We start from the raw sequence: 26,168 nt of genomic DNA on the forward strand, positions 1-26,168 counted from the left end.
GGGGGGGGGGGGGGGGGGGGGGGGGGGGGTTGTTTCTGCTCCTAGGAAACAAGGGACAGGAGGAGAGGGAACGGCTTCCAGCTATGCCAGAGGAAGCTCAGGTTGGAAATAAGGGAAGATTCCTTCCTGGAAAGGGTTGCCCTGGCACAGCTGCCCAGGGCAGTGGTGGAGTCACCATCCCTGGAGGTATTTAAAAGCCATGTGGATGTGGCACTTGGGGACATGGGTGAGTGGTGGCTTTGGCAGTGCTGGGGAAACGATTGGACTCAATGGCCGTGGAGGGCTTTTCCCACCCCAACCATTCCATCATTCCATGTTTTTCCGAGCTCAACAGCCCCGCTCCCCCGGTGACTCTCAGTCTCTCAGAGTCCCCGCGGCAACTACAACTCCCATGAGACCCCGCACCCACCCTTCCTCCGTGCGGCGGAGACGGAAGCGGAAGTATTGTGCGGCCACGTGTGCGGCCATGGCGGGCGGGCTGGAGCCGGATCTGGGGGCACTGCGGCGGGAGCTGAGCGGCCCTGCCGCGCTCTCCGTACTCATCGCGCTCATCGCCGTCGCCGTCACCTTCCGTAAGCTGCGTGAACCTCTTCTTCCTCTGCCCCAGGGCCTGCCACCCTCGCGGAGGGGGCGCCGGTGCCGATAGACGCAGGCTCGGGCATCCCCTTCTCATCCTGCTCCTCCGTCTCCTCTCTCCCGCAGTGATCTGGCGGTTCGTGCAGGGCAGGAGGAGCAGCAGGAAGGCCGTGCTGCTGCTGGGCCTCTGCGATGCGGGGAAGACGCTGCTCTTCGCGCGGGTGAGCGGGGAGAGTGCTGCCCGGCTCTGGCATCTCGCGGACGTAGGGGAAGGCGCTCCCTTGATTTCGGGTTTTGTTCTCTTACTGAGACCTTCAAAAAGGTGGTTTCAGAGCTGTAAAGAGGGATGGAGACCGCGTTTTGTCTACCAAGGAGTGTCAAAAGAAAGGGTGTTTTGGTTTGAATTTGTCATAGGTAAAGGTTTTTGAGTATTTGAACTCATCTCAGTCTGCAGCTTCCCCCCGAGGGGCAGCTCCCATCTGTGCTCGGCGTGAGCAGGGACAGGACCCGAGGGAACAGCTGGAGCTGTGTCAGGGGAGGTTAGTTTGGATAACAGAGAAAGGCTTTTCCCCCAGAGGGTGGTTGGGCACTGAACAGGCTCCTCAGGGTAGTGGGCACAACCCCAAGGCTGCCAGAGCTCAAGGACAACACTCTTAGGGACATGGTGGGGTTGTTGGAGTGTCTGTGCAGGCCCAGGAGCTGGACCCTGTGGGTCCCTTCCAGCTCAGGACATTCTGTTAAGTCTGAAAATACAAGGAGCACAGTTTTTAATTAATTGGGGAAAATGACCCCTGCAGTAATTTCCTGCATGTCAATCGAGATCAGATCCCTGGAGCCCTTTACCCCTCACAGACCATCCCAGTTTCTGAGCAGGTTAAAGATGATGCTGGTGATTCAAAGCCTGAACACTGCTTGGAGTGTTTTTGAAGCTTTTCAGGCTCCTTTTTGTGAGAACTGCCTGTTCCCCACAGCTGCTGTCGGGCAGATACCGGGACACCCAGACCTCGATCACTGACAGCTCAGCCACATACCAGGTCAGCCGGGACAAGGTGAGTGCACAGCTGGGGCTGGAATTGACTGCGGCAGCTGCTGCCTTCTCCTGCTCCCTGGCCAAACCTGGGTTGATCTTTCTCTGCTGCTCAGTCCCCATTTTGCTGCAGGACAGGATTTTTCCAGGCAGTGCACGTGGAGAAAGTAGGGAAATCTGGGATTTAGGGCAGGTTCTTTCTACTTTGCTCGTCAAACAGTGAAACCTTTCTGGCTGTGGGGGCAGCACAAGGGAGATTTGTGAGGGGCATTGTTCAGTCATGGTTGCTTTATTTTCTTGGTAGTAATTTCTGTTTCTCCCCCAAAAACGTGAAATTAAAAGCTTCATCAGGCTTAATCAGAGTTTCCAGCTACACTTTATGTGGTCTCAGAAAGGATTTTGTTGCGTTTAGGTCCTGGGCTGCCACAGACCTTGTTATTTGCAGCTTATGGCAATTCTTTCATTCTGCAAAAGTCTCTTTTTCATGCTGGGTGCACCTTAACTGCTAGGGAGTTGTGGAAGTAGAGGGTGTTTGTGTGGCTTCTCCTTGTCAGTCTTCAGTGAGAGTGGTGATAGTAAGGTTAAAAACTTGGCGAGGGATGCTTTTTAAAAATTTTTGTGTCCCTAAGATTGAGCAGACAGGCATTTGGAGGGGGAGAGGCAGTGGAATGCTGCAAGGCATTTCTTTTTTTTTTTAATCACAGACAAGGAGCAGTGGGCAGGAAGGGTCTCCTGTAGTGTTCCCTCCACTCTGGAGAACAAGGAGCCTTATCTGGAGAGCAGTGACGTGGCCCTGGCTCAGCCATTCCTTCTCTTTCACACCCTGGCTTTGACTGCCAGATTGTGGGAAGGGAAACATTTGCAGCTTTCTGGTGAAAAAAGAAAAGTCTCTTGCGAAGGCACTTCTGTGTTATACCCAGCGAAGTTTGGTGTATTTAGGGAGATTTGCCATGTGTGGAAGGTAACTTGGTTCAGAGGCTGTGGGTTTACATTCTGTGTCAGGGGTTTGCAGGACACAAGTTTGTTTTTGTCCCCAGTCTGTAACCTCAGGCACCCCCAGATTAGGTGGGGGTAACACACTCTTTCTGTTCCCAGAGCACCAGTGTGACCTTGATTGACCTTCCAGGCCATGAGAGTTTGAGGCTTCAGTTCTTGGAGAGGTTCAAGGCTGCAGCCAGGTAACGTGGAGGAGATGGGCAGGGCAGCAGGGGCAGGGGATGTTTTGGAAAGGGATAAACCAAGTGCTGGTGCTGGGAATGCTGTGAGCTGTGCTGAGCTCACAGCAGTCAGAGCTCTCCTGTGGGGTAGTGGGGTGTAGTTTTTACTTTGCTTTCATGGAATATATTGAGTTGGGAGGGCCCCACAAGAATTGAGTCCAACTCCTGACCCTGCACAGGACAATCACACCATGAATTCCTTACTTTGCCGTGCTTGTAGTGCACCAGGTAGCAACACAGCTGTAGTGGGGAGGGTTGGGGGATGTGGGATATTCCTGGGGCAGAGAGGGAAGGAATTCCTGCTGGCAGTAGACATGGAGTATGTTTCAGCCAGGAAGTCCTGCTGCCCTACTTTTGTGTTGTACAAGATCAGGTGTGGCAATGAATATATCAGCCCAGCAGAGGAAGATGGTTGCAGAGCTGCAGCCTCAGCACATTTTTTCCCTCTCTCCCCAGAGCCATCGTGTTTGTGGTAGACAGTGTGGCCTTCCAGCGGGAGGTGAAGGATGTGGCAGAGTTCCTGTACCAGGTCCTGATCGATGGCACCGTCCTCAAGAATGCACCCGCGCTGCTCATCGCCTGCAACAAGCAAGGTGCTCTGGGCTGGGCCTGGCATCCAGCCCTGCAGGGACTGGGATTCATGCCAGGGGTGCTGAACTCTCTAGGAGTTGGGATTCCAGTGAAGGCTGGAATTTAGCTTTAAACTTACACTATTCAGCAGGAGTGTTTCTAGCACCACTTGAGAGACCTACAGCTCTTCATGTGGGCTTAAGTAAGGCAAGTGGTTTCTGCATGAGCAGAGCTGTTCCTCAGTCTCCAGGCAGAAGGAAATAGGATCAGCTTGAGCATAATGAACTATTTCTACACTCTCAGCAGCTTGAATGGTAAAAGCAGTTGTTTAGCCTCTAAGATTCTGTGCTTTTTCTGGTTTGAACTAGCAGGAACATCCAGTTACTGGAAAGGACTCGGTTTTCAGATCCATACAGTTTTTACGGTGGAAGTGTGGATCCCCCTGTAACAATCTGAAGTTTTTGGGCAGTATCAGGTCTGGGTTTTATAGCTCTTTTGTGCACTGATTCAGGAGCTGCCGGATGCCTTTGTTTCCACATTCCCAGGGTGAAAGGCACTGTGTGGAGCTCTGTAGTGCCAGGACAGGTGGGATTGCTGGGGCGTTAAACCCCCATCTTCTGAAGCAGCTTCCTGCCCAGCAAGAAGGAATTAAATCCCTGTGTTGCAGCAGACTGTTTGGTTGTTCCCATTGTCTGCAGTCCCAAAGCTCCCGCATCCCTTATCCATCACAGGAACAGTCCCAGTAACTCTGGTGACTGCACAGCATGAGCTGGCCTTGCTTTAGGGAGAGAACTAGGATTCTGAATTCTGATAGAAAGTCAGAGAGCTGATTTCCTTTTCTTTTTTCTCTCTAGATGTCACAATGGCAAAATCAGCAAAACTTATTCAACAGCAGCTGGAGAAAGAGCTGTAAGTATAGAATGGGATCTCATTCCCTCTGAGCTCCTCTTGTCCTTTCTCTTACCTCAGTGCTTGGTGAGCTCCTTTGAGCTGTGTCTGAGTTCAGTTGGCAGAAGAGCAGTCTGTTCTTTCTGGGGGCTCAGCAGTGCTGGGTTTATGCTTGGACTCGATGATCTTAAGAGGGCTTTTCCAACTTTAAATGATTCAATGGTCCAATAATCCCTTTGACCAGCAGACGGCAGCAGGGGTATTTGTGCTGATTCTCTCCCAGGCTGACCTTCCTGTTTTTAAGGCAGGAATTAGTTGCCGCATATTCACATTCTCCAGGGAAATAAGCACTGCTTGGTTCTGGTGTTGAGCATTTTCCAGTTGCCTGTGTGCAAATGTTGGGTCTCTAGGCAGCTCACATGTACCCTGTTACCACTGCTATTCCTGCAGGTTGGCAGATTGCTGCCATCCTTTTCCTAGCACTGCCATACTCCAATGTCTGTGAGTGGAGAACCCAAGGAAGTGTCTGCTCACTTATTCCTGACCTCTGGGTGTGTTCTTTCCCTTTCTCCCTTTAATTTAGCTCCATTCTGTGAATAAGGAATATCTGGGAGTAGTGGAGGGACTCAATCCCCAGACTGGCACACCCAGGCGCTGTGTCAGGGATCCTGCTGATCCCTGATGCCACGGGAGCCTCTCCCTTTGCAGTTAAACTGGCACAGACCCTGAGCACTGCAGGCTAAATCTCGTGTAAGTCCTGTGATCAGTGGGGAAATTGAGCTGAGGGCATCATCACCTGACTCGGGCTGCTGTTTGTTGCAAAACCAAACCTGCTCAGGCACCTCTCCTTGAGTGCTCTCCTGCCTGTCTTGCTCTCTTAAGCCTCTGCACTTGTGACTTCCAGTAGTGGCCAGAGCTCCTGCCTGTGCCTCTCGGAGCAGAGCCTTCTGTCCTTGGTATGGCTATATCCCACTGGCAGAGCTGCATCCCAAACATCTCAGCAGCCATGGTGTTCCCCTGGTTCCCAGTTCCTGACCCTCTCCTTTCTCTCTTCTGCAGCAATACCTTACGGGTAACCTGCTCCGCAGCCCCCACCAGCCTGGACAGCTCAGGGGGTCCTGCCCAGCTGGGCAAGAAGGGCAAGGACTTCGACTTCTCCCAGCTGCCCATGAAGGTGGAATTCGTGGAGTGCAGTGCTCGGGGCAGCAAGGGAGAGGAGGGAGATGCTGACTTGGAGGGCCTGGAGAAGTGGCTGGTGAAGGTCACCTGAACGGAGAAGGGCAGGGCTGGGGGGCAGGACACTTGGGGGCTGAAGGGAAGTAGATGGTCTGGAGCACTTCTCATTGGCTGTAGAAAGAAGGAACTGTGGCTAGAAGTCAGCACTGTCGTGTCTTCCTCTGCTGCTTGTGGGCTTGGGAGTGACATGACAATTGCTGATGTGATGTCCTCTGTCTCTTCACACTGCAGTGTTTTTATCCTCTCCCCTCTTTGTCCTTCTCTGGGAAGCTGACTCTCTGTACTTGTGTTTCTCCTTAATCTTTAGGCTTTTCATTTGGTAGTTGCCAAGTAAATTAGGAAGGAGTGTGCTGCTAGGTGGGTTTTAGAGACTGAAATCTGTGCTTTCTTGTGCCTTGATTTAAGATTGCAACCCTGCTGCCACTGATCACCTCCTGGCTGGGGCTGCTGTCCGCAGCCTCTCTCTGCTGGAGAGCGCTGCACATCATCTCTGCTGATGCACAGGCTCCCTCAGTTGGGCAAGCATTGAGGAGAGTATAACAAGCTGTTTTCCTCTCTGTCCCTACCTTCCCGTTCTTCCAAATTGGTGCAGCCCCATTTCTGTATGGCTGGAAGGGTCTGTGGGGTGCCCAAACCAGGCTGGCTGCTGTGCTTTAGTCCCTTTCCCCGTGTCCTTAGTGATTTCCTCTCTTGGTCAGCTCTTGGGGGTTGTTCTTTAGCTGAGGGCCGTGTCTTGAAACTCTGGGGTGAGCACAATTTTAATCCATACCTGCATCCTGTGTATGCCCGAGCTCTGCCCGTGCCAGGCATTTGTCCTGCAGTCCTCTGCTGCCTCTTGCTCCAGTGGCTGCAGGAAGGTCTTATTTGATGTGTAATTAATCGCCAGTTGTAGCAAAGTGAGAGGAAAAATCAAGGACCTGCCAGCACATGGGTGTGCTTCCTCCTCCTGAGGAAGGTGCTCAAGGAAGAGGGGAAAGAAATGGGAGATGTTTCCAGTTTGTGTCTCATTGCACATTGCAGTGTCCTGCTGCAGGGACATTTTCCCTTTATTTTTATGGCTTCCTGTTGTTTTAGAGTTGAGGGAGTGGCTGGCTCCCTTTTTGTCCTTTGCAGACCCCTCCTCTCCAGTTTGGTGCTTCCTCCATCGTTCAGCTCATCTGTTGTGTTCTTTTCTTTCTCTGGGGCTTTCCCTGCCTCCCTGTAGCATTACCAAGTGTTGAGAGGAGCAGGAACAGCCTTCACAAAGTCCTGTGCCCATAACAAAGCTGATTCTTGCATTTCTAGTCTCGTGAACCCAGTGGCTCTTCCACTATCCATGCAGAAGGTGGGGAGTGTTATATTTACCAAGGATGTTATATTCTTCTATTTCTTGCAGCCAGAGTCTTGTCAGAACATGTTTGTCATGCTTTGAGCTCCCTTAGCTGGAGATCCAAGGCTGCCAGCTTCAAATCAATGGTGGTGAAGTGGTTTGGGGCAAAAAATTGCTGTTTTTTTGGATGGTTGTTCTTCTGAAGATGCATCTCCTTGAAAAGTAGAGGCCAAGCACCAGCCTCTGTGTGAGGGGATGGAAAGGTACCAACGAGGCCACGGTTGCTTTTAAATTATTCTTTTTTAAAGTATTCCTGAAATAAATTTTTTTTTTGCTTAAATGTTTGTTCTCAAGTCTTGCTTTAGTCTGTGTATTTGCCTTGGCCCTACCCAGGGGTGTCAGATCCAATTGGATGGGGCTCTGCTCCTGCTCAGCACGTTTGGGATCAACCTTCCTGCTCTGTGGCCAGGTGTGTGTTGTCAAAAAGCATCCTCTGCACACACAGGGCTTTGGGGTTGGGGGTTTCTGGGTGTATGTTTATGCCTTAGTCTGAATGTTAGAGAATAGGGAAATTCCTTGATAAATTGATGATCACATACCAAAAAAACAACTGAAAAACATTAAAAAGAAGGCACTTTGATGACATGCACAGGAAAACCCTGGCCAGCTGCAGACTGTGATGGTTTAGGTGACAGAGCACCACTGCTGTGCCATGGAGGTGGCTGGGGCACCCCGTGGCTTCACAGTTGGGTGGAGATGGCTCAGCTTTCCCTGCAGGGCTGTGTGGCTAAGCTGGAGCTGTTCCCAGAACTGCCCATGCTGGGGCTGTTGCAGAGCTCCCTGTGTTCTTTGGGCCTCACTCCATGACTTGCCTGTCAAATATTCAGGGCTGAAGGAGAGGGAGAAGGGCGGAACTGGAAACTCTGAATGTTACGTTCTTGGGGTGTTTTTTTCCCCCCTCAATCAGTGCTGTGCTTTGTTCTTTGCTCTTCTGCCCTTGTTCCCAGCCTGAGGCTTTGTGCTGGCCAGGCATGGTGCTCCTCTGTCTGCAGCTTGGCAGTGGTGTGTTGGGATGGCTTTGGCAGGACAGTGGGATGTGATAAACTCAGTCCCTTCTGCTCCAGCTGTGTTCACACATCTGCAGGGACTGAGGCTCTCACTGTGCTCTAAAAGTCTTTTGGTCAGTGTTTTTGCTGTGGGTTGTGCTCTAGATTGTCCCCCTGGAAAAGGCAGAGGTTTTGGAGGAGATCGATGAGCACAGTGAGATCTGGGGTAGCAGAAACCAACTGAAAGTGGAGGAGAGGTTGCTGAAAGGCAGAGAAAAGGAAAAATAGTAATGCCTGGACATCAGCATCCTGAGGGTGGTGGTTTCCAAGGGTGTTTAGGGAAAATCTGCCAGGTGGAGGGGGGGCAGGAATAGCATGGACAGACCTCAGTTTTGGCAAAGACTGGCTGATCCAGAGCAAATTCACCTTTCCTTCCCTTTCCCTTGACTCCCTTTGTGAGCACAGATACAGCAGGGCCAAGAGCACAGAGGAAAGAACAATGCCTTGCCCGTCATAACAATGACTTAAGGAGTACAGGCCGAGTACAGTTACCCAAGAAAACCTCTAAAAGAAAGCCCAAAGCCAACTGGACCCTGCCCAGAGCCCTCTGCAGTGAAGAATTTATATGATATAAAAGTAGCTTCAGTGCTTGACGTAAGTAGCTGCAATTGTTGGGCCACAGGTTGAACTTCATCTGAACCGTATGACTGTGCTGTGTCAGTCATATGGATCATTATTAGTAGTTAGAATAGACAAAACTGCAGCTTAAGTATTACTTAAAAATTGATAACTGGAGCAAACAGCCCATAAATCCTGGTCTGTGAACTGTATAACAACCCTGTCACAGCATGGACTAAAAGAGAACCCACTGAATCCTCACCAAAACCCACCTTAGGGGCTGAAGCAACAGTTTGGTACCAAAACAGCGAAACTGTGAGGAGTGGAAGGGGCCCCAGCCCCTGATACATGTCATGTGAGGGAGGGGGAATGAAAGTTGTAAGGGGATTAATTGCCCAGGGATTTCTTTGTTCATTGTGCCTCTTTTGAGGCACCAGCTTGAGCAACCAAATATCAGAATTGTCTATGCCAACAAACGTATCAAAGTAAGGGAGAGCCTCAGGTCAAAAATTGCTGCTTCTTGCAGCCCTATTCCTGTTGGACTTGATGATCCAGAATATTGGGCATTCAGCACAGCATCCCCCCTGCCTTGCCTGGCTGCTGGGGACAGCTCTAGAAGTGGAGGGAGACCAGGGAACCACCACAGTTGGAAAAGTGACCTTTATTTAAAAAATAAAAATAGCAACAAACTGCAAATGTTCTGCAACAAACCCCTTGTGATAACTTGTCACAACACGTGTGCAGTGTGCATGTTGACTTCTGTGAGGGGTGAGGGGAAATTGGGCAGCCCCTCAGGGCTGGCAGCCACGTCCCTGCTCCTGTCTCAGCTGGGAAGGCAACACCTGGCTGGAAATGCCACACCGAAGCAGGGACCATCGCCCACAGAAGGCACTTCTCTGGGTCCATGAGTTCCAGCCTCTTTCTACCTCCTGGTCCAGCTGCTGGGGGTCTGCCCCCTCCCAAGGGTGATGGGCAAGTGCAGCTGGAGAGCCTGGGTCGTTCCCAGGACGAGGCTGGCACAGAGCATCCCTCACCAGGAGCATGGCGGTGCCCTGGGCTGCAAGAGAGAAGCTCGGAGCTGCTGAGGTGAGGTCGCTCCCAAAAGGAGGTAAAATGAACCCGAACAAGACAAAGTACTGGCAGTGTGTGGTGGGGGTGTGGAGACAGTCCCTCGGGGCTACACCAGCCCCGCTGCCTTCTCCTGCACGTTGTACTCCTTGCTCCTCTTCACCTTCCAGCTGATGAGGGCAAGCAGGATGGTGCCCACCACCTTGTAGCCCACCTGCAGCCCCAGGTATCTGCCAGGAGAAGAGCAGGGAGGTGCCATGTCCAGAGGTGGCACCTCCAGCTGGCCCTAGGCTGAGCTGGGGGCCATCCCTGTGGCCATGCCCACCAAGGGGGACAGGGCATAGGTGCCAGGGGTACCTGTTGCGGAGGAAGTCGTTGTTGTAGTAGGCGCAGAACTGGCGCTGGCTGCACTGCTGCTGCCAGTAGATGCAGGATGAGTCGATGAGCGCCCCAAACATGGCCGGGGCCGGCAGCCAGGCTTGGGAGAAGAGGGGACAGAGTCAGGCTGCTGTCCCTGATGAGGTTCAACACCTTCTAGGGCTCCAGCAAACCTCCACTGCTCCCCTCAGACTCATTAGGAGATGGACACTCACCCAGCAGTCTCATTAGTAAGAACTGGACGCCGATGGCAAATGACTTCTCATCCTGGTTCACCACTCTGCAGGGGAGAAGCCACGGGAGGTCAGAGCTGGTGGTGCTGGCTCTGGGTTTGGTTGAGACTTGGGCTGGTTGCACATTTATGACATCCCATGGACCCCAACATGGGGAGCCATCACATCATGCTGCCCCCTGTGACTCCTACATGCCACCACCCTCCCCCAGTGCTCACCGTAACACCATCATGTAGAGAGGATTGTGGGACAGGCAGGCGACCAGGGCAGCGAAGGAGATGAGGAATATGGCAGGAAGGAGCATGTCAGAGCAGCTGAGCGGACAGGAGCCTGAGTACAGCAGCTTCCCAGCAGTGATCAGGGAACAGTTCTTGTAGATCTGTTGGAAATGTTTGGAACAGAACAGACATAAGACTCACAAAGCCAAGAGCGGGGATTTTAGTGATGCACTGGACCACAGCCCTTTGCAGGAGCCCAACGAGAGCATGAGCTCCAATTTTAAGGCCACAGCCATGGCATCCTGCAATGGGATGTGCCACCATCCCTGTTTCTCTAAGCATACTCCAAGGAATTCTCCATGGCCCTTCCCAGGACTCCAGCTCCCTGGTAGACTTTCCAGCACACCATGCCAAAAAGGTTCCACCCCCTTGTTGCATCTGTCAGATTCCTGCAGCATTGCTTTCCTGTCTCCAGCAAGCAAAGGTTCAGGCTGCTTTGCAAACCTTGTGCTTTACTCACCACTTGGTTGGGGTTGGAGGAATTGATGGTGCTGCTGGTGCAGCCAGCAAAGCAGGGCGAGATGTACTCCACTGTTTTTTCCCAGCACACCGGGTGGAAGATGTGCTTGGAGCAGCGGCACCCACTCGGCTCCTTAACCTGCTGCTGGGAACTCAGTGTACTGCCAAAAAGGAAGAGGGAAAAATGGGGGAAAAAATTAAGAAATAGGACAGAAAGAAGAAAAATAAAAGTCCCTCTTACCAGTTGACCAGTTTTCCCATTCCTGTTTGGACTGGGACACTGCCAGCAGCAGCCTGGCCTCCTGCCAGCCTGTGATCCCCACCGGTACCTCTGTAAGTGTACAGTGAATGTCGCAGGAACTATGTTATGTCTGCAAACAAGTACTCACACACTTCTTTTTTAATTTTTTTTTTTTCTTCCGTCCCCAGCTGAAAACTCCTGGAGAAAGGGACCTGGGCTCCATCCAGAGCTGCGCAAGCAGCTGTGCAAACAGCCCCAGCTGGAAACACCACTCAGACTCAAACGGGAAGCGGGCACGTTCCTAAACAAGCCTGATGACAGCATGGAAGTCAAGAGGACAAACCTGTCCTATCTTTCCTCCCTACCTGAGGGAGTGCATCTGCTAAGTGGCACAGCTGGAATCCTGCAGGAATGTGGCACAAGGGTGCTGCCCCTGGCAGGGTGGGATGGGGCTGCTCCATCCCTGTAGGAAAATTGTACTAGAAACCTTTTTCTTGCTGGCATTTCCCCTGGGAAATGAGCACAATGCACTTGACATCAAGCCTTGGTGGTATCTAAATGTTATTTTTATCTTAAGAAGTCATGATAAGGGTCATCAGAACTATCCACTGAGGTGAGAAGAAAGGTGGTGTCCAACTCGAACACAGGAAGCGTGTGAGGTGATGTGAACACAGGCACTAATATTCCAAATTTCCCCCTAGAAATCCAGAGTGAAAAATGCATCCTGCTTGTCTGGCATAGAAAGTCAGGGATAAATGACCTCCTGAGCTCTCTGTGCTGGGAATTGCTTGGATCACCTCCAGCCAGTGGAATCAAGGAGCAGGCAGCAGCATGGTGATAATCTACTGCCTCTTCACCTGCGTGTATCCCTCCCCATGGACAAGTGGGACAAGGGCTGGAGAAACAGGAAGCTGGGAGCAGCCCAAGGACCTGCATTACCTGTGGGAGTAGATACCCTCTATGCGCCCAGTGGAGCAGCCCATGAAGAAGATGGGGAGGCAGATGAGGATGGAGAACACGAGCACCACCACAGCGAAACGGGGGATGGCCCGCAGGGAGAAGGCAAAGCGTTTCATGATGATCCCTCCTAAAAGCATCCCAAGCGCTGCTGCTGGCAGGTTCACGGCTCCTGCAGGGGAATGAGGGCATTAGGGAGGTCCTGCCTGCCCAGCACCTCTCCATGGGCAGGGGGTGCCTGTGGGGACCTCTCGGGAGCTGGGAGAACCCACAGACCCCATTGTTATCCAAGGCAGCCCAAGGCAGCTAGGAACCTCAGGCCAGGAAAGTCACCCCAAGGTGAACCCCAGGTCTCACTCAAAAAGGAGTTTTCAGTGGCTTCTCCTGCAGGAGTTTAAAAATCCTGGAGAATACGGGAGGGTGCGTCTGTGCTGATGAGTATTTTTTGCCTCCATCTATGCTCACCTATGAGGAAGTTGGCTTGGGAAGAGGAGGCACCGTACTGCTTCTCCAGGAATTTGTTGAGGAAAGTGGCCAGGCCCGCAATTACTGAGGAGAAGCTGCACTGAGCCAGCACTAGGAGGATGAAGAGGGGGTTGAGCAGCAGTCTGAGGAAGATCTTCGGGAATCCTATGGGGAAACAGCAGGAAAAATGGCTTTTAGCCATGTGGTCCTCATGCCAGCAACTTGTACCGGGAAAAACCCCCACCCTTAGGCTGTTCCCAGCGAGGATGTCTGTGGGATGATGACAATCTGCTGGGGTTGTCTGGCCATGGGAAAGTGGGATGTGTCCTGGCAGCTGGCAGGATCATGGATGACCACAGTGTTTTCCTGGGGGGACATCGTGTCCCCCGGCTCTCTCAGCAAAGGGAGACAGACTCCAGGCTCCTCGGGACCAGCTCTGTTTATTTGGTCTCTAATGAGCTTTTCTAATTAGCAGAGAGTGCAGGGTAGAGCCAGCATCATCAATCAAGACCTGTTGAGATGGAGCACAGGGGGAGCTGGCTACATACAGTATGAGACTGTGGTGAATGGAGACGGAAGGAGGGAGGGCCTTCATCTGGGAAAAAATCATCACGGAGCTGAAAAGAGTGATTAATCTGTTCCCTCACCAGTGACATCCCTCTCAAGCTCATTTTGGCTATACGTAAACACAGCAGTGTCAGCTGCAGTGGGGTGACCTCCTTAAAAGGGGGGCTGGTGGCACCAGGAGCCCCGTGCCCACCGCTGGAGCTGGGGTTAAACCTCCCAGTGCCCCTTTTTGAGCACACTCACACCATTTTTAGGTCCTCAAACCGATCATCAGAAACAGCTCAGGCCCCACAGATGGCAGCACCACTTAGAGCAGGAGGGAGACCATGTCCCCCTTTCCTAAGGGCAGGGCAGGGCATGCTGCAGCCCTGGAAGTGCCAGAGCTTGCCCTGTCATCTCCACACAACGTACTGGACAGACTCAGAGGCTCCCAGCAAGCCCCCTCAGCTTGAAATCACCATCGTGGTGGTCCCACCCTGCCCAGCATCCCCGCCCACCCTTGCCTGGACGTGCCAGCCCTTTACTTTTTATAAACTCCAGCAGGGAGGTCTCTTCAGCTGCCCCCGTCTCCATCTTCCTGAGCATTCCAGCCTCTGTGTTCCGGTCCTGGGGAAGGGGAGAGAGGCAGGCTGTAGTGAGAGGGGAGCACCCATGGGTCACTGGCACCGTCCTGGGGCGCAGCGAGGCTGGGGAGGGGCAGGGTCTGTCCCAGGTGCCTTTCACCCTCAGCCAAGCCTGACAATCACAGCAAAACCCCGTCCAACCTGTCCTGGAGCACTTCTCCAGGCTGGGAGAGCTGGGGGTGTCCAGCCTGGAGAAGAGAAGCCTCCAGAAAGATCTTAGACCCACGTCCAGTGCTTAAAAGTTCTCCAAGACAGCTGGAGAGTGACTTTGGACAAGGCATGTAGTGATGGGACAAGGGGGAAATGGCTTCCCACTACCAGAAGGCAGATTAAATGGAATATTGGGGAGAAATTCTTCCCTGTGAGAGTGGGAAGGCCCTGACACAGGTTGCCCAGAGAAGTTGTGGCTGCCCCATCCCTGGAAGTGCCCAAGGCTTGGTTGGACGGGGCTTGGAGCAACCTGGGCTAGTGAAAGGTGTCCCTTCCCATGGCAGGGAGTGGAATGAGATGAGCTTTAAGGTCCTTTCCAACCCAAACCATTCTGGGATTCTATGACTAAAGGGGTGATATATCTCAAACATCACTGCAACCCCTGAGCAGAGACAGAGGCTTTTCCCCTGTCAGCCCCTAAGCAGAGACAGCGGCTTTTCCCCAGGCTTTTCCCCCTGTTCAGTGGGAAAAGACAACAACTTTTCCCACTTGGAGAGGCTTGAAAAAGTTGGAAAGTTTTCCTCTCCTGAACCCTGACAAGAGACTTCTCTTTTAACTCTGCAAAAAGTCTGAAAGCTGAATTCAGCTCGCCTCAAGTCTCATAAACCCCATTAGCCATAACCATGAAATATTTGGGTCTTGATTTTGACCGTTAAAGAAAGGATGATTAAAAAATTTCAATACAGAACTCAAGTACTTTTGTGACAAAACCAGAATGGGTCTTGGCTTTGAAAACACCAACATGAGAAATTTTAATAATATTGCGTATTTTAAAATTGATTTTAATGGAAAGGGCTCCCTTCCTCCCTCCCTGCCCCTCTCCTCTGGGGACAGGCATTCTCTCCCTAAGCACTTCCTTTCTCCCAAGGTATTCCAGCCTCTGGAGATGAGGTCTCACCTCTCCTTTCAGCATGTACCGAGGGAAGAAAAAGTAAGGGATGGAGGTGAGCACCAAGCAGCCTGAGGAGATCAGCAACCCCAGCCACCAGGCTCCAATCCACCGCTGGTCCCCTGGCATCAGGCCCAGTGTTGCTGCAAGACATGAGGACACACTGTAAGAGCTCCAGGGGTAAAAGGGACAAATGTCCATGAAAATATGGACTGGTGGAGCACAAAGGGTCCCTGTGGGCACAGCCCAAGAGTCTCTTCAGTGGCATGGAAGGGCAAATGGACGGAGGTTGAAGCTCCTGCTGGCATTGGCAGCAAGACCAGCTCTGGGTGTGTTTTTCTTTCCCCTGGCCAGGAGCCTGCACAACCACTCATCACAACGGCACTGAACCTCCCAGATGGTTGCAGGATGGATTTAGTCAGCATGGAAGCACACTGATGGCACAGGTTCAGCTCTTCCTCCCCCAAACCAGCCAGTCAGGTGGCGATTACAGGGTCCAGCTCCATCCTCCTTCTCTGGGAGTATACAGTGCATTTGGACCATGCTGCCTGCCAGAGAATGCTGAGCCAAGACAGGGAGCAGCAAAGGCTGCAGCTACTTTCCTGGAAAAAAATTTCTCTCCCATTGTTCCATGCTCAGTCACTCTGTGCTTGCAGAGACCAAGAGAAGGCCCTGTGCCGGTAGACAAGCACCGCTAATGAGCCCCATATCTGAGAGGACCCCTGGGCGCCTTCTCCGGAAATGGGAGGAGAAGGTGAGAGCTGCTCCGTCTCCAGCGGAGACATCCTTGGGCTGGGCCAAGAGATGCTCACAGGAGGTTTGATAGATTGCTTGGCTTGGCATTGGGCCCACAGGTCCCCATGGCCGGGATGTGGCAGCTGGAAGGAACCAGCAGCAGGCTCCAAGTGGGAGACCCGTGCCAGGGGTGCTCTTCTCCTGCCCACACCCCAATGGAACAATTGTCCCACTTCCCCAAACAGGACTGCTCCACTCTGGAGCTTGGACGTCATCATGGAGCGACCAGGCAGAGGCTGCTAAATCCGTCTGTCGCCACGGGGAGCAGGCCAAGGCTTTTTGGAGCTTCCTGCCCAGATTCATTTGTTATTCTTATCAGGCATTGGACAAAAACATCAGGCAGACTCTGATCTCTCTGAGGAAACACAGGAAAAGCCACATAAATGATGGAGCTGGGGAAAATTCTTCAGAGATTAGGTTACCAGAAATAATAAGCATGCACAGCTGATAAATAAAATTATCCCTGTGGTGGCGCCGGTTTGGTCCCTTTCTCTGCAGATGCTGGGGAAGGGTTATGGGGAAGAGGATGAGTAGACTCAAGCCTCCCATGTATCCACAGGGTAATGGTTGCCCTGTGGTTGTTTTCTCCATCCCTGGATGCTTCAGTTGTCCCTGCTCCTCTCCACCACCAAGCTGGGGTTGTGTGATACCTCCTCAGTGTGGTAACAGTGAGCAGACCCAGCCATGACCACTAGCGCAGCACCATGAATTGGGCATGTTCCTACCACAGGGCTCTGCTTCAGTGGTGGCTTCAAGACCACCTATATCCTTCTTCATGTGATGATGGAGCAGAGGAATGTGGTCTTTCCATGGCAGTGGGTTTTATGGGTCACAAGCCTGATGACTTACTTCTGTCACCTTTCATCTCACAGTGATCTTCTGACTCAGGAGGTTTTTAGGGCCATCACTACTTGAGAAATACTTACCAGTGTCAACCCTCCCTATGTCCACGAAGAGCCGCAGCACCACAGATCCTAGCAAGTATCCAAAAGCTGGGCCAAACACAGCTATGGCAAAGAGGATGGCTGGGAAAAGGGAGCAGAGAGAGCCAGTGTGAGCAGGGAGTAGTAGTTCCAATGCAGATATGGCTTCTGTCTTCCCAGGTGAGGCAGGAATGATGGTACTACATGCAGAGGGGAGAAATCACGCTTTAGCACCCAGTAGATGATAAGGTGCCCATTGCTAAGCCACTGAAGGTGGTGTTTGTCTAACAGGAACAGGAGGGGGAAGGCAGCTGCTGCAGAAAAAGTCCCTCTGCTCTGCTGCAGTCAAGGCTTTGCTGGGGCACTAAAAGTTATCAGCTACACCATGAATATGATCCATGGGGACAAAGTGGGGAATGCCAGGGAGTAGCAGGATGGTGACATCCTGGGATCCCACAGATGATGGAGACCTTCACTTCCTCCAGGAGGTCAGGGAAACAAACCCATCCCAGTCCTCAAATACAAGCAAAAACATTTGGTGCAAACATCAGGGGAAGTGAAAGACTCTGAGGGCAAAAAGGCCAGCAGACCACCCTGGGTCCACTGAACCAGCCTGTTCCAAAACAGAAAAACGGCACGCAACCTGTAAGATTAGAATGTTTCCTTTTGACTTATCTGAAATGAAAGGATCCTAGTTCCCTCCTTGAAAGAAACACTTTGCACAACATTCTTAAACTACTCAAAAGGGAACAGTGTCTTGAACTGCACCAACCATAAAATGAAACCAGATGCAGGGCGATAGCATTTATCTTCTATTGAGGCAACCTGGACCTCCAGTAGCCCTGAAGTGACCATCTGTTTTATAAACAACACACCAGTCCCATTTTCTTCATCCTTGGAACCTTTCATGGTCCTTCAGTCCCCTTTCCTTCATTTTCCTAGCAAGTCTGGGATTTCAAAGGGCACTAAGAGGTCATGGGAACAGCAGCCCCTCACTGCAGGGGGAAGACAAGGATGCTTGGGGCTGGGAGCAAGCTTGTCTAGTGGATTATGTCCCTATCTGTGGCACAGGTTTGGAACTAGATGAGCTTTATGGTCTCTTCCAACCCAAACCATCCTGGAATTCTATGATTCTGTCCCTGCTTTTACCAGCCCAATGAACTGAGAGGAGTGAGCACTACCCACAAGTGAGACTCTGCAGTGCTCTTTGGTGGTGCAGCAGAACTTTCCTGGAGCAACACATGCCTGGGTGGGTCTAGAGACCCTGCCAAGCACTCCAATGCTTGTCCAAAGCCTGTCCTTGGGAGTTTAGTTCCAAAGGCTTTCCTCCTCTAGTGCTTACCTTATTTTTGGACATCCGCTTTCAACTCCTAAATCACTCTGACACCTTTGGCTGCTCTAAAGACATTTTTTGGCACCAGGAGGAATCAGACTTTTAAATAACTTATGGATTGAGCTCAAAGCTCACGTAGGCAGGTCAGCACCAGATGGGGCTTGGCATTCATAGGACATAAAACACAATTTGATGTGTAAGCCAGGACCTATCTCTTTTCAATCAAGAATTCCTTCTAAGCCTAGGAGCCCACACTGGGCAGGGACCAATTCCATGGCAAAAGTGTTGATTTTGGACCCTTGATTAAAAAAAACTGTGTTATCTGTTATCTTGCAGGCTGTCATATTGCTGGTTAAACCATGACCAATCAATGCTCAATAGCAACAGGAGATGGTCTCTGAGAAGGTTTCATTGCAACTCTTCTCCCCCATGGATTGCACAAGATCTCACAAATGCAAGGGAGAAGCCCCAGCTCATCCCTCTCATCTTCTTATCCTGACTTTTGGCCTCCTATCACCCACATCATAAACATAACTCTACAGAGAACAGCTGACTGTCAAGGGGAGAGACAATCTGTTTTTTTAATTGGGAAGGATTTTGTCTGGCTCCCCCTGGCTGCTCAATACGTGTCCATGGGTTCCTCTCCAGATAAATACCTTGATATCTCACCTGTAAGATCTGGAGGAGACAAAATACACAGCAATGGTCTCACTTACCAACGTACAGAGGGGAATTGTTGGCGTCTGCAAAGTCATCCACGTAGGATATCCCAAAGGGTTGGATGGGAACGGTCCCAATCCCGGCCAGCAGTTGGGCAATGACCATCATGGCCCATATGCTGTTGGCCTCCTTCTGGGGGTCCTGGGTGGCGTTTGGGCACACAAATTTATTCTCTGGATAGCAGAGCTCAGCCTGCCCCTGGCTTCTGTTACCTGAAAGGGAGAAAAATGAGCATTACAACACTTGGCACATCCCCTGCTTCCTCCCACACTAAATCCCAAAATAGCAGGAGTCTCCCAGACATGCTGGATTTTGGATGGATTGTTCATTTTATTTAGCTGTTCTCATCACCTTGCCCTTCCTTTGGAGCATTACACTGAGGTCAGGGCAGCAAAAAACCCGGCTGTGATTTTAATCAAACTTTTAGAGTTCAAGGCATGGAGCTTTTGGTTTAATGAGGGCAAAATGAGGTCAACCTAATCCATGGCTGGTTTTTGTTATCTGTGGTCTTTACTCCCCTGTGGTACGTGGACAGGAACAGTGAGTGATGCCCTCTGCGGTGACCTGGATGCCCTGAGGACACTCTGTCCCTGAATCCCCATTGCCCCCCTCGTTCAGGAGCAGCCCAGTTCCTTCCAAAACAGGGTCCTTGCTTTTTCATACGGTCCAGACATGGGGAGGTCTTCACCCTACTCCAAACTGCTGTGAAAGCTCCAGCCTGGACTGGAGCATCTTCATGGGCTGTTCACAGGGTGAATTTCTTCTTTCTATTGCCCAGCAATTCTCATAATGTCAATATCTTTGCCCTGTTAGTCTGGTTTTGCACAGTCCATCCTCTAATCTTATTCAATTTAGCGAAGCTGTTCTGCAAGAACTGCACCACATACAGAACTTTAGGGTCAAACACAGCCCTTAGTGCTTCCCTTCAAACTTTTCAGTGATTCCTGGTTATAATCATTCCTCCATGGCTGCACACAAATCTAAGACCAGTCAATGAGGGCATCAGCATTACTTGACCAACACATTTTCCATATAATTCCTGGCGAGTTTCCTTATTGTTGTACAGAAGTACCCATACAAAGGAGCATATGGAGCATAAATACTGAGTCAAAACTCATATAGCTCTGGGCAGGGAGCAGGGTGATACCTGCTCCTTTCTCTTGTATCCTTCACAGTAATAGCAGCCCCTGTCCCAAATCCTGACCTGTTCATAGCCTGGTGCATGAATTTTAGCTGTTGGAAAACTTGGCATCTGATGTCTGATTTACTCTCCAAACTGTCCAACTCAAAAACTATGGGGATGGGGACCAGCAGAGAGCTGGTTTTCAGAGGTGGCAATCCCTGAGGAGACTAAGGCTGATGACAGCATCCAAGGATTTAGGTGCTGAAGTCACTTAGGAAAGGCAAAGCCAGCCTTGTGGCAGGTGATGCAGGTTCTTCTGCTTACTCCACTCTGCATGGAAAATAAAGTGTCATCATACACACAAGCTTGTTCCCAAAGCCTGCCCAGTTAAACCAGTAGCCTTCCTCAGTGTGGATCACAAGGCTTCCAGGCTGGAGCAGAACAGGCCCTGGGGACAGGATATCTTTGCTCTGTCATAGGAGGGTGGTGAGGCCCTGGCACAGGTTGTCCAGAGGAGCTGTGGCTGCCCCATCCCTGGAAGTGTTCAAGGCCAGGTTGGACGGGGCTTGGAGCAACCTGGGCTAGTGAAAAGTGTCCCTGCCCATGGCAGGGGGTTGGAAAGAGAAGATCTTTAAGTTCCTTTCTACCCAAACATTTCATGATTTTATGACCTCAGCACAGCTGGAATAACATACCTGGGAGAGGCAGAAGGGATCCCACATGTAATTACTGTGCTCAGAAGGGATTTCAAAGACATAATGAAGTCAGGCTTAATTAACAAATGCTGACCTCAAGTCTCTCCCCCCAAACACTGTGTCATACCCTAGCCCGGAGCACCTGGAAGTGGATCTGTGGTGGCACAGTTCATGGTCCTTACCAGTGCTGAGCGTGGTATACTCGTAGGGGTCCGAGAGGAAGTGTGGCAGGGTCACCAGAAAGGCCCCCAGTGCCAGCAGCAGCCCCCCCACACCGATCACTCGTGGGCGGTGCACACGGCTGCCAAAGTAGCTGACGAAGATGATGAGGACCACATTGCCAATCTGGAAGTGTCAGAAGACATCACAGAGGGTGTTAAGACCTTGTATCTGTGCCCAGGTGTGTGGAGAGCTCTGTTACCTGGTGGTGTTTGACAGAGCAGGAGCCGTGCGATCCTTCACCCTGCATGCTCACAGTGAGTCAGTGCTTCCTTCTCACCTAAAGCCAGCGGGGCACCTCCTTGGCTTCTGTCACCTCTGTGTGTTCCGTGTTGTCATGAACAACTTCACAGCCTCCCTGTGGTCTGCATGGGGCTTCTTTCAGCACCCACAGCTGTCTCCCACCCCACAGGAATCACAGAATCATTAAAGTTGGAAAAGCCTTCTAAGATTATCAAGTCCAATTATTCCCAGCACCGCCAAGGCCACCACTAACTCATGTCCCTAACTGCCACATCCACATGGCTTTTAAATCCCTCCAGGGGTGGGGACTCCACCACTGCCCTGGGCAGTGGCTGCCCCATCCCTGGAAGTGTTCAAGGCCAGCTTGGACAGGGATTGGAGCAACCTGGGTTAGGAGAAGGTGTCCCTGCCCATGGCAGGAGGTAGAACTGGAGGAACTTTAAAGTCTGTTCCAACCCAAACCATTCTGGGATTCTATATCCAGTGAAAGTCAGCTCTTGGCCACAGGGTCACCACCACATAACCCTACGTTCACCCTCCTGGAAGGTGGTAGAGCAGAAGTGAAGTGTGAAGAGGTGTCCAAGTGTACTTCACGTGGGCATGGTCAAGGAAGCACTGGGTGTGAACAACCTAACAACCTATTTTGGGAAGGTCCCCACCATGTTCTGGCCACCCCTAGTTACCTCATGCAAGCTGGAGATGAAACCCGAAGAGAGACTGGAGAGCCCAAAGCGCTTCTCAATTGTGGTGAGGCTGCTCTTGAAGTTGGCGCTGTAGAGGAGCTGGGAGAGCTGGAGAAGCCCATGGCACAGCACAAACACCTGTGGGCAAACAGAATGTGCCATGCCAATGAGAGCCCAGTCAGAAGCATAAGCTCATTAACGTTGAAAAAGATCTCCAAGATCATCAACCCCAACCTTTGACCAAGAACCACCATGACCACTAAACCATAATGGCAAAGTGCCACATCTACTCATTTTTTGATGATTTCCAGGGATGGGGACTCTACCACTTCCCTGACAGCCCATTCCAATGATTAACCACTCTTCCAGTGAAGAAACTTTCCCATATATCCAATCTGAACCTCTCCAAGCACCACTGGAGGCTGTTCGAGGCTGTAGCGTCTGGCTACTGCTGTGTAACTGCTGGTGATCACACCCTGCAGGAGTGGACTCAAGTTGGCTTTGGCCAACAGCTGCACCTCTGACATGGAACATCCTTGGGTTCACTCAGTTGTAAAGTCAATTAACAGACCCTGCTATATAAGGGCTGTTACTAGGAAAAGTTGTAAAAGGGCTTTAAAATCCCCAGAGGGAAAGGATGAAATATGCACATGGTCTCACCATTCACCTTTGTAATATTCCAAAAACAGCATCTTCCCTTGAGCCAGGCTGTTAGCCAAGGCAGGAGAGAGCTGAACGGAGGCAGAGGAGGGAAAATAGAGAAAGTTTAGGGAGCAGGGCAGAAACCTCGTCCAAAGAACGCAGGTGGCCTGTGAGAGGAAGGCACTCTCAGCCGGGGATGCAAGAGGCAGCTCACCAGTGTCTTTTGATCTATATTTAGGCAGAACAGTTTTCCTTTATTTTTCTTGGAATGAAATGCCTCTACATGGTGCCAAAAGTATTCTAGAATCATTAAAAAAAAAAAAAAAAAGGAAAAGGCCTTTTTATTTAAATTCATAGGAAATCAAATATTTGCTGAATACCGGAAGAGTGTCCCACAAAGATAACGGCGGGAAGTGCGGAATGATGAATGGTGGATCAAAGGTACTGCAGGGCTGACAAATTCCTGATGTCCTTGGCCAGGAGAGCAGCGATACTCCTTATTTGGAAGGGTGGTAACACCCAGGAGCCCTGACCCCTTGAGTGATAAAAAAAAAATCTAAAAAGACTGAAATTGTCCACCCAACACAGGCAATGCAAATTCCACAGGTGGGTGGGGTGATCTTTTGGGGGGGCAGAGGAGGATGCCAGGTCCAGCAATTGTGGCAGAATTTGGGTAGAAGATGGGCAAGAAGATGGTTTCTATGGAAGCTTCTCCAGCAAGGGAGGAGAGCTCCAGTCAGAAGACGTGGCTGGGTATCTAAAAGCATTAAGGGATGGGAGAGATGCTGACAGACAGGAGGAGACAAGAGGCTGGAGATGAAAGGAAGGCAAAAAGTAGCCCTGGCAGTGCAAGGGCAGGCTGGGAACAAACCTGGAGACCACAGGAAAGTCAAAGGAGAAAGGCAAACACCCAAAAAATGAGGAGAAAAGGCTCACAGGGACATGCTGCCACCACAGACTTCTCAACCGCATCTCAGAGGGGTGACAGCAGACAGGCTGGCATCCGGCTGGCATCTGGCTGCCTGGTGGCCAGGCAAGAGGGAACAAATTCCCAGGCTGGGACTTTGCCCTATCAAAAAGCTGCAGAGCAGTGCCATGGGTGTAACATGGGAAATCCTCCCAGAAAGGGACAAAGTGGAAGTGAAATATCTACCAGTGAACTTTTGAAGCAGAATGAACTCTCCACCTTCCAGCTATCAACTCCCATGCTCAAAACCCCATCCCAGCACATGGTCCTACGGATGGAAGCTGGATCCACCACCTTCCCCTTGCCCAGCCCTGAGCTGGGATCGCCATGGGCTGGTCTGGAGCAGAGAGGTGACTTCTGAGAGGTTGGGAACTGAAGGCGGGGGAGGGGGGGGGATTTTGTTGCCTGAGAATATTAATTTTTGTTCCTGCTGAAGTCTCTGGAGTAAGGAAGTACCAGCTAAAAAGTGGCAGGGATCTCCTGAGCTGCAGAGCAGCTGGAGGCAGAGCTCTCCCAGTGTGAGGCGTCAGCTGGAGAGGCAAAGCTGTTTACCAACAGGGAGGGAAGAGGGTGGATCACCCAGGCTGAATTTAGTGCAGCAAATGTCAGCCCAATCCCAGGGCAGATGGAGAGATGAAATGTTGGAAAGAGAGAGAACAGAAGGATGGAAGGGAAGATGAGGAGGAAAGGCAGCCGGACAACCCAGAATGCTGGGGTTGCCAGGTGACAGGAAGGTGGAGGCATGGAAGGACCATGAGTACCACAGCAGGAGAGGACAGGGACAAGCCATGATCAGAGAGGGCAGGGAGGAGAAGGCAGAGCTGGTAGGAGATGGACCAAGATGTGTTTATGCTTTGGTGATAACCTGGGGACAGACAATACGGAGCCCTGGATCCTGAGGTGCCAGGGAGCAAGTTGGGGCTGCCTGCCCCCCCATCCCATGAGGGAAGGCAAGGTGGGAAAAATGCAGCTGGAGAGCATCCACAAAGGGAGAGAAATATTTTGGGTGTGACTGCTTCCCCCTGCCCATGAGTCCTTCTAATCTGGCTGCTGTGAGCGGGCTTAGCTGGAATGGCAGCAGAGCCAGAAGGATGCTCCAGGGATCCATCCCACCCTGAGACCACACAGCAGCTCAGCCCTCAGATGTGGAGAGGCCTGAGGATGGGATGGGAAGGGCTGGGGGGATTTTTTTCCTCAGGAAGAAGCTGCCTCCCAGAACAGTTGGAGCAAAGCAAAACAGCCTTTTTCTCTGAGACTTGCACAGCTGGAGCTTGGCTTTTCCAGGTGCACTCCGACTGCCTGGAGGTGAGAGACATGCCTGATTTAAGACTTCCCCTGCACTCAACAGACTCAGTTTTAATTAAAAAAATAACGACAGCCCAAACCTTGAAGGCTCTGAGCGCAAATCTTTGGGAGAGGGGATTACTTGGAGGGCTCCCCTAAAGGAGCCTGGGAACTCCACAAGTCTGGTGGAGATGAGGGGCACCAATTTCCCATGTGCCACCGCAGATCCTCACAGGTCCCCATCCCTGTCCCTCTCCCCATGCATTCCCATCCCCACGTGTTCATGCTGACCACCCACAACCTGCTGGTCCATGGAAACCAGACCTGACCTGGCCCTTCCAGCTGCTGAGCACTGGATGTGCTGCACTGGCCTTGTGCACCTGCCAAGCGGCCCTGGGAGGGGACAGAGCTACCACAAGCCACCCTCCCTAATGACAAAAAATGGGTTTTAAGGAAGAGCCCAGCTTGGAGCTTATTCTCAGGGAGGTTTCGCTGATGCAAAGCCAATGCAAGGGCAAAGGCATGGTGGGAGGTTAAGGAGCCAGGGCACTCCCAAGTGCTGACCCTCAGGAGCAGATGCTCCCATCAGAGCCTGGAGGATTTTGGAGGCTGCAGGCAAGGAGCAATCACAGAGAGCAAGAGAGCAGCTCAGAGAGGCCAAAGGCATGCACCCACATGCATTCACACACAAAATCCCTTCTTAATCATCCCCACGCTTCCTTCGGAGTGCTGGAGAAATCCTGACTCCAGGCTGTTTATACAAGACGCTTGACTCCTTTCCAAGATGAACTTTGTTTAAAAGAGAAACAAACTCCTGGGGAAGGTCCCTGGCAGACAGGCTGCTCCCCCCACACAGCTTGTGGGGACCAGCAGCTCCCAGGGCAGTGCTTTTTCCAAAGGAGGAGAAATCCACCCTACTACAGGGAATAGAGGGGACTGGTCCTTCCATACTCTGGAAAAGGAGAGTTGGCAACAATTTGGTCAATCCCAACCCAAGCCTCCTTCAAAGGATATGTGTCCAACAAATATTTCAGTTTCTTTTCATTTCAAAGTGAAATGAAGGTGAAACACCTCTATGGAGCCTCAAGGAGCCAAGAGACTCCTCCAGGAGCCAGGAGAAAACCCCTCCAGGTGGGAGCCTGGCTCTGCCTCTGTAGGGATTAAGGGTTTGGGAAGATGCTGCTATATGCAGTATGGCCACTGCTCCTTCCCTCCTGCCACCTGGAGGAGGAGGTTAAGGGTTTATTCCTTGATCCGCTTTCACAGTTCATGTCTAAAGTCATCCCTTGCATTATTTTTCAGTGTCTTCTCCTTGGCAGCCCTGGCTGGAGATAAAAAGAGTGGAAATGCTGATGGCACTGGTGCTAATTCCTGTGCCCAATAGCCTTCCTATGGATAGAAAGAGCCAGGGCTTCATTAGATGGACACAAGAACTGCCTGGGGAGTGGAGTCCCTCACAGAACCTATCCAAACATTCCCAGGTGACTGATGACACCAAGGTAGGACGTTGCCCTGAGCAAAATTAATTTGGTTTGAGAAGGACTAGGAACAAGGGTGCTCTGTTATCTCTTTCCCTACACATGGCACTACTAGAGTTGTGTTTTAGGCTCCAGAGACCCTAAGCAAAATTGTTTCACCGTGGTGGAAAGTCAGGAGACTTTCCTCCCAAAGCCAGGGGGCATTCCT

General features: G+C 51.4%; 2 protein-coding genes across 2 annotated transcripts in view; one reads left to right on the forward strand and one right to left on the reverse strand.

Annotated features, from left to right (window-relative positions):
- Positions 1-7,167, forward strand: part of LOC114054850 (ovotransferrin-like) — a 21,076-nt gene extending 13,909 nt beyond the window's left edge. Inside the window, exons 18-25 of the mRNA XM_027878393.1 lie at positions 247-572; positions 703-797; positions 1,548-1,625; positions 2,699-2,781; positions 3,277-3,413; positions 4,245-4,299; positions 5,338-5,662; positions 6,494-7,167. Of these exons, the coding sequence (XP_027734194.1) occupies positions 247-572; positions 703-797; positions 1,548-1,625; positions 2,699-2,781; positions 3,277-3,413; positions 4,245-4,299; positions 5,338-5,548 (985 nt within the window). The 3' untranslated portion in view covers positions 5,549-5,662; positions 6,494-7,167. The remainder of the gene's footprint in view (positions 1-246; positions 573-702; positions 798-1,547; positions 1,626-2,698; positions 2,782-3,276; positions 3,414-4,244; positions 4,300-5,337; positions 5,663-6,493) is intronic.
- A 1,705-nt stretch (positions 7,168-8,872) lies between these two features.
- The window catches only part of SLCO2A1 (solute carrier organic anion transporter family member 2A1), a 23,955-nt gene continuing 6,659 nt past the window's right edge, over positions 8,873-26,168 (reverse strand). Inside the window, exons 2-14 of the mRNA XM_027878266.1 lie at positions 21,590-21,727; positions 20,627-20,789; positions 18,623-18,838; positions 16,577-16,675; positions 14,865-14,998; positions 13,658-13,739; positions 12,567-12,731; positions 12,084-12,273; positions 10,905-11,064; positions 10,385-10,545; positions 10,149-10,213; positions 9,913-10,033; positions 8,873-9,785 (exon numbers count right to left, since the gene is read on the reverse strand). Coding sequence (XP_027734067.1) covers positions 9,665-9,785; positions 9,913-10,033; positions 10,149-10,213; positions 10,385-10,545; positions 10,905-11,064; positions 12,084-12,273; positions 12,567-12,731; positions 13,658-13,739; positions 14,865-14,998; positions 16,577-16,675; positions 18,623-18,838; positions 20,627-20,789; positions 21,590-21,727 — 1,815 coding nt within the window. The 3' untranslated portion in view covers positions 8,873-9,664. The remainder of the gene's footprint in view (positions 9,786-9,912; positions 10,034-10,148; positions 10,214-10,384; positions 10,546-10,904; positions 11,065-12,083; positions 12,274-12,566; positions 12,732-13,657; positions 13,740-14,864; positions 14,999-16,576; positions 16,676-18,622; positions 18,839-20,626; positions 20,790-21,589; positions 21,728-26,168) is intronic.

Source organism: Empidonax traillii, unplaced genomic scaffold (genome assembly GCF_003031625.1).
Source record: "Empidonax traillii isolate 1590-97213 ecotype Southwest subspecies unplaced genomic scaffold, ASM303162v1 scaffold40:size2234952, whole genome shotgun sequence".
NCBI classification, from domain to species: Eukaryota; Metazoa; Chordata; class Aves; order Passeriformes; family Tyrannidae; genus Empidonax; species Empidonax traillii.